We start from the raw sequence: 14,169 nt of genomic DNA on the forward strand, positions 1-14,169 counted from the left end.
TTCCCCCTTGTAGTAGATGGGTGAGATACATTGAGAATGCATCATTTACTCTTTTTGTAGTGCTCCTCATATAGTTACAATCGGAGATAGCAATGAAATACCTTGAGTTGACCTCTCTTAAGTCCTACTTCACCTTTGCATACCAAACCCTTATACCTTATATTTCAAGCCATGTATATCACATAAGAGCGCATGTAAATATTTTTGTCCTTTCCAAGTCACTCGACTACATATCAACTTAGCCCAATTCATCATCTTCAAACCTAGCAAAATTTCTTCTACATAGTAAAACATCCATGTTTCAAACATTGCTTATGGACTCCCCATGATCCTGTTTAGCATGAACACAATGTCATTGTACTCATCCTTGAAATCAGTGCACACGAGTTTCTTTGGTAGCTTTGATTGTGATCTCTTTGGTCCACTCATCCAATCTGAAGTAATGAGGCGCATACATCTTCCAAGTGCCTACTCAAATAATGTCGTTGATTCTTGCTTAGTCTTGTTCACCATCCCATCAAAATGAGGAATACCAAATATTTCTCTAACAAGAACTACTCCGCAACCATTAATTCATTATATTAAATTGGTGGTTTGGTAAATTCCATTCTTGACCATGTTGTTTGTCAATGTGGATGGCATTTGATCTCGAGTGTCTAACATTCTCCTCTTGAACTTGACTAGATCCAATTGTTCTAAGTTGGTATCCTCAATTTTCCTCCATCTTGATAAAATTTGAGACTTTGGGAAGAAGCCTCTAAGTGCAATCTTCATTTGATCTTTCCTTGCATTTCCTTTGTTCTTTGCTCCTGACATGCTCCTAAATGAAACTCGAAGTCATTAAAAGTGCTTCTAAATCACTAATTCCGGAATTATATAAGTTCTGATTTCTACTTATGAATCTTAAATTTAAGTCTCGAAATTAGAATGAACACTTTAAATAATAATTCTAGGATTAGTATCATGAACTTGCAATATTTAATATAAAACTACTAACAGAATTATGTGAAAATATGGCCTCTCATACTCAGACAAAAATATGATCTTAAATGTGAATGGTGATTGCTCTTCCTTGATAAAAAGGATCTAGGCTTTGATCTATGATCAGCTTTCTTCAAATCCGTCTTTCAACGATTTTCCTTCCACTTCGCCTATCAAAGCTTGGACAAAACAATGATTCGAATTTCCAAAGTCTAGTAGCTAAGTGCAAACTTGGGGAATATGTCTTTCTTAACGCGAATTTTACTCTTGATTGTTTTCGTGCGAACCTTGGAAGGTCTTCCTTAATGCGAATCTGATCTTGATGCAAATTTGGTTTGAAATGAATGGCGCTCCAGCCGACTTTGCTTATGAAAACGTTTTTGCCTTGCATTAAATTAAAATTCACCTTTCACCTTGCTTTGCAAAGTCGGCATCATCCTTTCACTATGCGATTAGGCATTTAATTAATGGAGTGCGCTGAAGTTCTAACACGTTTTCTTAGCCCTTGCCTCAATTTGATTTCGACTTCCTTGTTTTTTAAGGAAGACCGATTAAGACATGTTAACATTTCCTTGATTTTTTTTGGAAGGTTGATTTAAGTCGTTTTTTTAATCCAAAAAAGAAGATTGATTTGAGTGTCCTTCTCTTCTTTCGTTTTTTTTTAAAGAAGACCGATTAGACTTCCACGTTTTTGGAGGTAGATTTTCACTTCCAATACTTAGTTGCACAGAATGGGAAACTCAATCTTCCTTGTTTTGGGAGGAAGATTTTTCCAATTTCCTTGTTTCTTAAAGTAAGTCTCAATTCCCCTCAAAATTATTCTTCAAAATTGCCAAGGTAAGGAGCGCACAAAATGAGGAAGGCTCAAATTTCCTTATGACTTTCACGGAAGAATATCATATTCGTTCAAGACATGCTTAAATTTTCCTCAAATTTCCTTCGACTTTTCACGGAAGAATATCATATTTGTTCAAGACATGCTTAAATTTCCCTTGTTTTAAAATTTTGCTCTCCCTAAATGGTGAAAATTAAAATGAAGAAAGCAGATCCTAAAGGGTGAAAATATTAAAATGTAGAAAAGAACTATTTCCTCGATTTAGAGGGAAAATTCTTATTTCCTTCAAAATTGACCCTTAAAATTTTCCTTGAGGGTGGAAAGTCGATCTCCACTTGGAATCTTAAACTTCTCTCGAGCTCGCTTCTACCTTCCAATCTTAAAGGACCCTTTCACCTAAGCTAGCTCAAAATGCAAACTTCTAAAAGCGAATTACCTCTAGAAATGAAAAATTTCTGCCAAACTAACAAAACCCAAAAAACTACACTTAAGCAAAAAAGGGCAGTCCCCATTTGCAATGGAGCGATGTACGAAATGGTCACAACACTACCACACAATGGCCTAGAGCTCCTCCTCACCCACGATGATGGACCACATCATGTCTACCAAATTGAACATCGAGATCTTTCTCTACCCATCGGCATCAAATTTATTCAAAAGCTCCTCCAGCTCATGGATGCTCTGCTCTACACCTGCTTTGCTGAAGCATACTAACTCAGTTCCATCCCTCGACGACACTGTACCCAGTTTCTTGCAGGATGGTCTGCTACTTTTCATCATTAGCCTAGGAAACAAATCGAGTCTGTACGTCAATATAAGGTTTCATAATCCACTCTTTTACTCGATGACCTAAACAAACAAGATACTTAGATCTAGCCCATAACTGGATTTGTGACCTATAGGTATTCCCATCAATCTCAGCAAATCAGTTTTGGAATTGTAGAGACAAGATTTCTTTATGGAACCCATGACAAAGATCACTTAATCATTCTGATATCAACTGTTCATTGCCCATTGTGCATGGACCCCAAGGCGGAGCTTTTCTTGTAGTGGTCATCCTTCCGATTTCAACCATTGATTGCTCAGTAGATGTATGAGGCAAAGCTTTTCTCATAGAGAGTATGGCTATTGGCATAATGAGCTACAAATGGGCCAGAAGAGGTTATATAATATTCACTTCTGCTAGAAAGTCGTAGCAATAGAGCTACAAACTCAGTGAGGGCACAATACAGCCCAAGACATGAGATGCAAGCAAGAACAGCTCATGAATCTAAGAAACTTCAGGTGCATTTGCACCTTTCCTAATTTCATCGGATGACATTTGCTGCTCCTAGTTGACAGTAAAATACTGCAGTTTCATATGCTTTATTTTCATCCAAGAGAGCACGGACTGGTTGGGTGAATATACCTGCTCTTCGTGCCATATTTTTTTATTTCACGACATCATGTGCAAAGAATAGGATTCTTTGTAAACCTTTCTTTAAAAAATTTAGTTAGTGTATATGTGTATGTTTGTGTATGTTCGTATAAATATGTGTATGCATATATAATATATGTATGAAATAATCCAAAACTATATTATATAAAACAATGATATTCACAATTGGCAATTAAAAAACATTTAAATACCCCATAATTCGCAAAAGTGAAAATACTCTAATTCATAATTCATAATTCAATCAAATATTGCTCTTCAACAAAAGCATCCAAGTCTAATATTTGGTTCAATTTCACTTTTAACCACAATGAGTTACTATGCCACTTCCACTAGCCATGAACTGTACAAGCTGCCTCAAATATTTTCTGGCAAGTTGTGCAACAAAATAATGTTTTCAACACACTCACAAGTTACACACTTACTCACACTCACGAGTTACAACACACTTCCTCACACCCCCTCGTTGTGATCAAGTTTCTAATGTGACAAATGTAACAAACCTCCATTTTCACAATTGTCAATCAAGTAACTTTACAAAACATATTTCAAACCATATTCACTAGCATATTACAGGGATATTAGGATTTATTGTAGACATGCATACTTAAAAAGGGCCTTACGCAAAATACCTAAGTTGTCAAATTGCAATCAAGTACAGGCACGGGTATGTGGTTATAGTACACAAGTATGGCAAATTTATTGGATCCATCCGTACAATAAACATAAAAATCAGAAAGATGTGTGGACACCCTGAACAAAAATGACCATATATGATACAAATTTAAAATAGAACATATTCAATATCAATTTATCAAACTTAAAACATTACAAATTATAATATATATTTAATGCTCCTAAATATTATGAAAAAATTAACATTTATTCATTTAATAGGAGACATTAATTTTTATCTAAATAAATTAAAATTTGAAATCCAAAGAGAAAAAACATAAAAGGTAATAATAATCAAACAAATGATCAACAGATCGATATCAATGGGAATTGGTAATGAGCCTATTGACATGAGAATGAAGTCACTGTTGACGTACTGCCTGAGGTGCAGGTTATGGTGAATGAGGTCTAAGCAGTTAGCCATGCATAAAACATTTAAAAAATGCATCACAACTGATAACATCTTTGCTGCCATTACTTCCCTCTGCCCAGGGTCACACTAATTTGTCATGGCTCCCATAATTTCGACTCGTTTTACATCTGAAATAAATATTCAAATAAATGTCAGACATTCAAAGTTTTATGTCTGAACTCAAAAAGAATGCTATTTAGTGTTTTTTAATTTTTGGGAATAAAGGATGTTGTTAAGGGTTTTTCTGAGGTCAACAAATCGGCCAAAATTCATGGAAACTGCCGGCCAATTCTAGAATCGTGTTGGAATCTGCTTGGAAATGCCACATAAACCTCAGAATTGCCCAGGTTCAACTGGCAGCAACTTGAAACTATTTAGGTACAAAACTTCCAAACCCTGCCCAAATCTGTTGTTATTCTGGGCAGATTCTGATTACTGGACATTTCATAACAACTATCAGACTAGTTTTTTGAGCAATTTGTAAACAATGAAAAATTAATCACACCTGATTTCTAAAATTACAAAAATGTTCAATACCCATTTTCTGACATTTTCTTACAAGTGGTATCTTTAATAAACACAGAGACACAACCAAGCACTTAAGGAATGGGCATTGATTTTAAAAATTTAAACTACAAACTTCAAGTTCCTCTGAGTAAAAATGAATTCTAAAATCAGAAATAAATAAATGCCCATTTTTCTTCTAATGTCTCTATAACTCAGTATCTTCAATAAACACATTGGCATTATCAGTTTAATATGCATGACCAATGAATACCAGCTATCTTGAATTAGCTAGCCCTTGAAAACTCAAAAAATATCCTCATGAAACCACAGATGTTACAAATATCACCCAGCTACAAAAAAATTAAACCAGCAAATTGTTCAAGCTGAGCTCTCTTTTTTCAACTTGGAGAGCTCGCGCCTGATTAATGCTCCTCTCTGCATAAAATACACAATTTTTCCATGAGGGGGGTCACTCTAGAGATTCAACACAATTGAAAACAATTCTGTAGAAATCACCTTGTACACAGCTGAAAACAACTTAATATTCTGTAGAAAGAATCAGTTGCTGGTAAAATTTGGTTTTTGCAAACCAAATTTTTGAAGAACAAAACAAACCTTAATCTTTGCAAGCATGACTTTAAACCGATCAAAGTCATTCAATGAAGCTCTTCGCTTTTGGACAATTAGTTTCCTTCCCCATGAACTATTCTCCCATCTCTTCTGAACCTCTGTTAAATAATAAAAAAATAGATAGTTACTATCAAGCTGCTAACATCCATGGCAGCCACTATGTATAAGATTAAAATTCTATACCTGCTTTCTCCATAGCCTCTATCAGGACTTTCTTTTTTGGTATCTTAGGGATATCGATTTTGATATCAGTTAGTGAGAGTCTCTTAAAGTTCATCTGGCACCTTACCATTTTAGGTGCATCCACCAAAGCCTGTACAGAAAATTAATAGTGGTAAACTTCATTTTTCCTCCATGAAATAAGATTACAGAAAATTTTACTTTGAGACAATCATTTCAATATATTAGCAAATATTCATCTAGTCAAATTTATCAACAATGCTTTGTTTGCATCATTAAAGATTAACCAGGATGGACAATTGCAGTTGATTTGCAATCAATTGCAACTTAGGATTATATTTCTCAGGTTACTGCAGATGAGCAAAGAAGCATATTTGCATATAAAGTCTGTAGATGCGAAGACAATCTTGGAAATCTAGGTAAGAATGCAATGAAATAATAACAGTGACTAGCGTAAAAAGCATTGCAAAGAACTGCCAGTTTTTAGCAAAAAGCCTTGATTGGGGAAATCCCAGAATCAGTTTTTGTTCAAGCACAAAAAATGAGAGAATAGATAAACAAGTTTATCACCAAGGTTTCTCTTAAATGCATAACCATGTGTAGCGCATAAATAAGTTAAATAATAGTAAAAGTTAAACTTGAAACTACAATGTCATCACACAAGAAAGGAAGATTGTTGAAAAGCAAATATGCACAGCAACCTAAAACCCTCAAAATTTGAGGTAATGTTCAAATAAGTTCAAAGTTCTAAAAGTTTTAGTCTTCTCTCCTTTCAATTGATGCAAACACAATTATGAAGAACCAAAGATAGATGCCACTTTATTAACTTAATAAGAAGCAGCTAGGGAAGAAAGATAGATGCTAGGGAAGATAATTTCAGTGATGAAAACAAAATTCTATCATGAGAAGCCGCCTACAAAAAATAATTAACTTTATAAATTACCTTAGGATTCCAGCTAACCCTCCAAGAAAAAAAAACCTCGATAATGTTCAGGTAAGTGCAAAGTTCTAAAAGTTATATTCTTCTCTCCTTTCCATTGATGCAAACAAAATTATCAAGAACCAAAGATAGATGCCACTTAAGAGACGACAACATTTGAATCAACAATGGCTATTAAGGATAAGTTGTCAGAGAAGATCTTTGAGACCAAAGTATAGAAGATAGCGATGCTACAGTGATGAAATGCTTTTGGTTGTAACTATACATTAGTTACTTTTGCATCAATATTTTGGATCATACTAAAAGATCTATCATCAGGACGGGGAGTAAATGGTGGATTGCAGACAAATGCTCAATAAAACAAAGAAGCAAAGGAAGTTGGGATGGAAAACAAGGGACCACAAAGGAACAAAAGGAAGATTTAAGGAAAAACTAAAAAAAGCACATAATAAAGAACATAAAGTAAAAGGGGTACACTTAGTAACTACCAAGGGGTTAATAATATACAGGTCAAGAGGCTGTAATAATTTAGTATTCTTCATAATTTCAAATCATTAAAACAGACCTCAATCTCCAACTGAAAACTGAAAATTGATTCAGTTAGAATTATAATGTAGATATCAAGCCCTCCTGTACATTATAAAGTTTTTTGTATGATCAATGCTAACTTTCAGGCCTGTTGGTCCTAATCCTGCATTGAAAGAAGACAGGTTCCTAAAACTCGCTTCATCTTATAAGAAAAAAGTTGCATTGTGAGAAAAAGGCTATGGAGAGATGAAATGATCCTGATATTCTCTAGTAAAAATAAAACTCTAAGTTTGCATGAAGGGTCTAGTATACAAAGTTAAAAATGGCCAGAAACTTGCTCATTAATTAAATAAATAAAAATAAGCTCCACATTGTGATAGACAGTGTTTCTAAATTAAGAATTTAGCACACCCCATTAATTTGTCAGAAGAAAAATTGAATGATACATTGTGCAACCATTGTTAAAAGAAAGAATATATGCATTTTTTGTACTTCCTCACAGATCAAAATGAGAATAAACTTTTGAAGCTATCAGACAAAGAAAAAGAAGTCAGGAACCTGTCAGAAGGTACACATTTGCATCAAAAACTGAAACACAGAAATGTCGGTACATTATAATAAGGAAATAGCAGAGAGGCATCACAACACTAATTTCTCATTATGTGTGTAAAATGAATCATTCATGTCCACGATATATTGAATACGAATAAGCTCTACACTGCATATGCATTGTTTCCAAATCAAGAACTCCTTACACCTCATTCAAAATTTGTACAGAAGATTGCTCACTGCATTGTATAATCATTGTAATTAAATTATTAATAAAGAGAATACACATTTGACACCCTGTTTCAATGATCTAAATGTGAATAGAGTTTGAATGCTTTCATGCAAAGAAAGTGAACCACTGGAATTAGTGAGTAGCTGTAGGATTGTATCAATATTGAAGCATAACAAAATTCGAGAGTTTTGATATGGGTCCCAAAAACAATTACTCATTCTGCAAGTGAAATGAGTAGAAAGGCCCACAATATGTGCTAAAATTGAAAGTAGTAAAACACAAATCAATACGTTAAATAAATTTTACTCAAACCTTGAAGCATCTTTTAGGAAGCATTTTGCATCTAGAATTTAGTTTTAAACTTCTAATTATTTAATATTCCAACTTAAATGTTTGTAGAATTTACAATTTATTAAAAGACAGATTCATCTGACAGAACCCTCCTTTGTTTAATCTTCCAATTTAAATGTTTGTAGAATTAAGTAAAACATGGATTCATCTAACTGCATCCTTTGGGTAAGAGTATTTAAAAAAGAAAAGTCAAAATTATCTCATAATCAACCTTTATTGACGAATATTTAAAAGCATAGCATTTCATGGATATAATGTTACTAATTCAGACCTGTATCTCTGTGTATCATAAATGTTGATAACAATCTTCTATTAAAAAAAAGTGAGTTTTGTCATGTTAAAAACTTAAAATAAAAAAAAAACTAGTACATACCCGATTCTGGTCAACAATATCCACAATCACAACAAGCTTGCCATATTCTGGGCCATAGTTGATAAGGGCAATTCGCCCAATTTCTACATAACGTCTGAAAGGCTGCAAAAACAACCATTTGAGTTAATATCATGCCAAACATACCAAATTTAACTAGATAACCCCTCAACACAGACAAACTACTCTGATCATCAAACAAAAAATTTCAAGCAACCCAATTCCTTCATACAAATTCAATTTAGAAAACCATTTAGAAGCATAAGCATATAAAAGCCATCACATATCCTAGAGGGAAAAATGGACTATTCCACAAGCACTTCAATTTGAGGCAATTTTAAGTTCTCCACTCCATTAAATGATGGATCACAAAACCAATGATGCAGGATTGAGTCAATCATTTCAAGTCAACAGCCACAAAGTTAACTTGACCACATCAGCTTTCCCTACAGTCTGCCCTCTTCCCCACCTATAATACACGTTGATGATTCTTTCATTTTCACCTGCTACATAGCACTTCTTTCCAGAGTCCTGCCTGGATGCTGATTTATTTCGTAAGAATGGTATCTAGTTAGATTAAGCCAGACTACATACAAGACAAATTAACTGACAGCAGTTAGTATATTTTAATCAAGATTAAGCAAAGAAATGTATAAATGCTCAAAGGAACCAATATTAGCAAGTTTTGTGCTACATCCGTCTCTTCCTCTTTCCATGGTTTGCAGCTTGCATGAACACGTTAACCTCTTTTGAGACCTGTCCCTACAATAGGTTCCCTTCTTTTTTAAATATCACTCTGATAATCATGCAATTATTTGGTTTGCCTTAATTGACCAGCAATAAGCCATAAATTCTCATTTCATAGAATGTAGGCAATCTTCCCTTAGTGGACCCCTCACATACACATCCATATGCATGTGTTTATGAATGTGTGTATATATTCACATGTGTGTCAATTTGGAGATACTCAAACTTAGATAGTGTGTATATATGCTTATCTGAGATTTGCGTATACAAACATGTGAGCATATGTGTATAAGAATAAACATTTGACTGAAATCAAGTAATCAACAGGGCCACTTTGTAGATGTATTAGTCAGGTACCAGAAAATATGAACATGCTTTGAATGAGCTCTAAACAGGTTGTCAAATTGAATAAGAAAAAAAAACTCCAAACAGAATTTCAGCTGGCAATTAATTTCCACGCATGGAAAGAACAATATTCACCAAGGCAAAAACTACAAGTGTAACAGTCTGGAATAACAACTAAGACTCGTTTGTCACTCTAAGATTCCAAGGTCGGCACTTTTAGTAGAGATAATTTTTTTCATGTGACACTTTGGGGTATGTCGCAAGGCATGCTAGAAACGAGCATAAAAAGATTATTAATTCCAATCAGGATTTCCTAGAAGTTTTCACCTTTTATACTCCATAGGTATGAAAAGGAAAATCTATATAGCAATTGTGCGAGGAAAAAGTAAAAAACAAAACAAACCACCAACACTTCTATCGAGGTTCATGTTATTTAGACGTAAATTTTAATACATACAAATGCACATCCTTATTTTAGAAACATGCATCCAAAGATAATAATTAACATCTATTGAGGTTTGATAGATATTTTCAGCGTTCCATGATCCAAGATGAAGATAATAAATTTTAATACATACAAATGCACATCCTTATTTTAGAAACATGCATCCAAAGATAATAATTAACATCTATCAAAGCTGTGCAAGATAAAAAACAATATGAACATTTCCGATCAAGGCCCATGATCTATAATGACAACATCGAGACCGTAAATTTTTATGACATATTGATGGTAAAGGCTTGTGTACTCCATAGATGTGGGACAGAAAGCATGGCTTCAAATCCAGACTGAAATCTACACCGAGTACAATTCGATGTGTAACAACCTACAATCAGTTGACTCACAGGAAGTACGGGCTGCAGGACTCTCGTATGAGATAGAGGACCTTTAAAAACATTTAACGTAACTTAAATTTCAAAAAAATTATTGAAAATTTTACTTAGGGTTTCTGATTTGGGATTTCGAGCGAGAGATGTAGGCGTGTGCCGTAATCAGCAGAACTGCTACGCCTGTTAAAGATCTGGTGTAAATAATCTCTTGAGGTCCCTCCGCGGCGGCATTATTTGTTGCACAGTTGCTTGTTCCATTTAGAAGAAAATGCATTCTTTGAAAGAAAAATAAGGCAATAAAATATGTAAACCCTAGGCCATAAACCCTCGTACAAATTTGTTATGCACAAGGACGAGATAAAAACTCCAGACACAAAAGAAATGAACGAAAGAAGAGGTAATAAAATACCATGGCGCCCTCTCTGGTCTGGTTCGTTAACTAAAACAAGTTGACCAGCTCGGCTCTGCTAGCTCCCCTCGCACACAGCCTCCGCTCAAGAGAAACTAGATGTTAGAGCTTCGGCAATTACATATAGGGGATATCCATCAGATTAGGGTTTTACATTGAATGGTGGACCCCAAAGCAGCCCTTGAATTAAATTAGATTCCAAATTCTAGGGTTTAGTTAAATAGTTGGTATTTAGCATGATGATGAAACATGCAGGTTATGATTTATCAAGTATTAGTACATCTAAATTTAAAAAATATAAGTAAATTGTAAATTGTGGTGAGAGATATCTTATAATGGAAGGGAATTTGACGATTGCAACAATATTAGTAGTACATATATCTCTCTCATAATAGAAGGGAATTTGACGATTGCAACAATATTAGTAGTATATAATGGTTTCAAAAATATGGATACTAATAGAGTTGCTTAAGTATGGCACTCTTCCACTATCATTTGAATGTAACGGTTTCATATAGTTGGAGACAAGTGGCGAGGGTTCTATTTTATTTGGAGTAATAAAATAACTCCTCCACAAAAATCAAAAGATGGCATATTTCATGCATTTACCCATCATTTGCATGTCAAATTGTTTCAAAATTGAATTTTTGTTAACGGACATTTTTATGTCATTGTAGATGCCTCTCGGCATAGTGATGGGAAGTGCGGGATAAAAATATATTTGTATAATTTTATCAAAAGTTTTTGTTTTTGTTTTTGTTTTTTCTATTGGCTGTTATTTTTACCAAACTCAATGAAAATTCATTTTTTCTGAGTTGTTGATTTATCAAGTATGATGGGAAGTGTAGGATAAAAATATATTTGTATAATTTTATCAAAAGTTTTTGTTTTTGTTTTTGTCTATTAGCTATTATCTTTTATCAAACTCAATGAAAATTCTTTTTTTTAAATGTGTTGATTTTCAATCATAAGGTTATGTCAACTCATATTCGACATGTTTGGAATTTGGAATTTCATCATATACACAAAATCAAATGGGTGGTTTGGGGAAACAATACCATCGCTTCTCATTTTTTCTGCATTTGTTTGTGTCAATTGGTTTGTTTCTATCGTCGGTCATATGACTACTACCGTTGAGTTCCACCAAGCCACCATCACTTTGCAAGTGCAACCCTCTAATTTGGTCACTTAGTTGTGGGTGGCTTGATACTCAACAAGTAGTGGATTGCAAATACTCATGTTGTGTATGGAGGCCATATCAAAGCTTTCAACTTCATAAGCTCTTTATGTGATTGTAATAGAAGGCTTGGGTTATTTATTGGCCTTCACAAACCTTAGTTAAAGGGATTTCTCTTCCTAATTCTCCCAACAAGTTAGCCAATGATCATTTTGTCAATAGTTCCTTCCTCACCCTTATTAAGGATGAAAATAATATCAAACAAGCTCTTCATCACCTTGATATTTATTGATAGGCCTCTAGAGTTCAAGAGTACAATGGTAAAAGACCTAATACTGTAGGTATAATCATTTATTCCTTTAAGCTAAATTGGTTACATAATTTTAGCTATAAATGATTGGTTATAAGGTTCAACTCTTTTAATTTTTGGGTATTTCCTCTGCTTTTTAACCTTGTCATATTGCCCTCTAGTGAGTTGTTGTTGCCAAGATTGAGAAAAAACTCAACTATTGGATTACCAAGCCTCTTTCATTAGCTAGTAAAATCTAGATTTTCTCTAAAGTCTTGGCTACCATTAATGTTTATTATTCCTCCTATTGGCTAGCTTTAAAAGCCTTTTATTTGAAGGTTAAAATTTTGCTTTAGGACTTATTTTGTAACTCCAATTATGGGCATCAAGGATTTCCTCATGTTGGGAATCATGTTGTCTTCGGCACAATGTTGTGTCTTTGGATTGCTTTCAATCCATTGACAATGTAATGCCTTATGTGCTAAATGGATTTGCATGGCCCTTGAGGAAAATAAAACCTAGAAAAATATCGTTAAGCATTATATCACTTTAGGTGTGTCTTCTCAATGGCCAACTTGGAAAGTCCTAGAGCTTGGTACTACTCTCTATTAGAACTTATGTCTCATTTCATGTTTTATGCCCATGGTTAAGTCTTCAACCCAACCCATGGAAGTGTTATCCCAATTTGTATTGCCTTTGGTGTCTAAATTGAGTGAAGAGACAAAGTCTACCTAAAGATTGGTTTGTGTCAAGATTCATTGGTCTATGTAGTGGCATGTTTGCATAAGAGGTCCCTTAAGATGATCTAGCAAAGTAAAAAAATTACATCCAAAAATAGTTACTTTTTAGAAAGTGTCGCTAGATGAGCATATATGCACCTAAAATTTTAGCCAAAGACCTAGAATTGCAAAGTCGGTCTTGTAATACCCTAAAAATGGTCATCCAAAACCATGGGCCCCTAATCTCGACTAATGTGCTTAAATTCAATAAATTTCATCAAGGTCCTGAATCAAATAATCAATTTAAATCAATCATGAGAGCCTGATTAATTAAGTCCTAAGGTATAAAAATGCAACATGGCAATTACAATTAATTAAATTCTCATTAAATTAATTGATCAAATTCAAAATTCAAAATAGAAAATCTTTTTAAAATCAAATATCTCATTTATTTAATTAAATATCTTTTGCATATTTAATAAATAAATAAAAACTACCATAAATCTTCAAAAAAAGGAAACAAATCAAGAAAGATGAATTAATTTGAAAAATAAATTGGAAACTATGAGCACAAAAATTCAAAAAAGGAAACAAATCGACTGAACTCAAGAAAAATGGAAAGAATCTAAGTTGCTAATTTGAACTCAATCTTATCTCTCCAAAATGGAATTAAATTGTCCAATCAAATCATTTCACCTGGATTGTGCTTCCTTCGAATCGATCTCGACCATTCAATAAAAGATCAATTCTGACCTTTGGTCTCCCTCTTGATTTTCCTATAAATTCACGCTCTCATTCTTCAATCAGGATCCAAGAATTTTGCATCGTTATTGTGCTAATATTGTGTTGCAGTTTATCAAGTAAATTTTGAAGAAGCTTTACATATTTAATTCATCAATCAACTTAGTTTTCATTTAGCTTTCATTTAATCTTAAAATCATTTAGACTTCTAGTTCATTAGCTTAGATTCATTGCTCTTATCTAGATTCAATTTCTTGCATATAATCTAGCTTGGCTTCATTTAGAG

General features: G+C 33.7%; 1 protein-coding gene across 1 annotated transcript; it reads right to left on the bottom strand.

The window, feature by feature from the left end:
* Window positions 1-5,019: 5,019 nt before the first annotated feature.
* On the bottom strand, window positions 5,020-11,114 carry LOC131061165 (large ribosomal subunit protein eL14z). Its single transcript, XM_057994693.2, has 5 exons — window positions 10,958-11,114; window positions 8,629-8,730; window positions 5,659-5,788; window positions 5,461-5,573; window positions 5,020-5,280 (listed from the first exon to the last, which is right to left on the bottom strand). Exons 1-5 carry the CDS (start codon window positions 10,958-10,960, stop codon window positions 5,224-5,226), a joined length of 405 nt encoding a protein of 134 aa, XP_057850676.1. The 5' UTR covers window positions 10,961-11,114; the 3' UTR covers window positions 5,020-5,223.
* Window positions 11,115-14,169: the final 3,055 nt, after the last annotated feature.

Source organism: Cryptomeria japonica, chromosome 4 (assembly GCF_030272615.1).
Source record: "Cryptomeria japonica chromosome 4, Sugi_1.0, whole genome shotgun sequence".
Lineage (NCBI taxonomy): Eukaryota > Viridiplantae > Streptophyta > Pinopsida > Cupressales > Cupressaceae > Cryptomeria > Cryptomeria japonica.

Excerpts from the sequence above, each read along its gene's own strand:
- LOC131061165 (XM_057994693.2), bottom strand. Across the intron at positions 5,789-8,628 it reads ATATTGTTGACCAGAATCGG|GCTTTGGTGGATGCACCTAA; the intron begins GTATGTACTAGT and ends TTTTCTGTACAG. Across the intron at positions 5,281-5,460 it reads TCATGCTTGCAAAGATTAAG|AGAGGAGCATTAATCAGGCG; the intron begins GTTTGTTTTGTT and ends TATTTTATGCAG.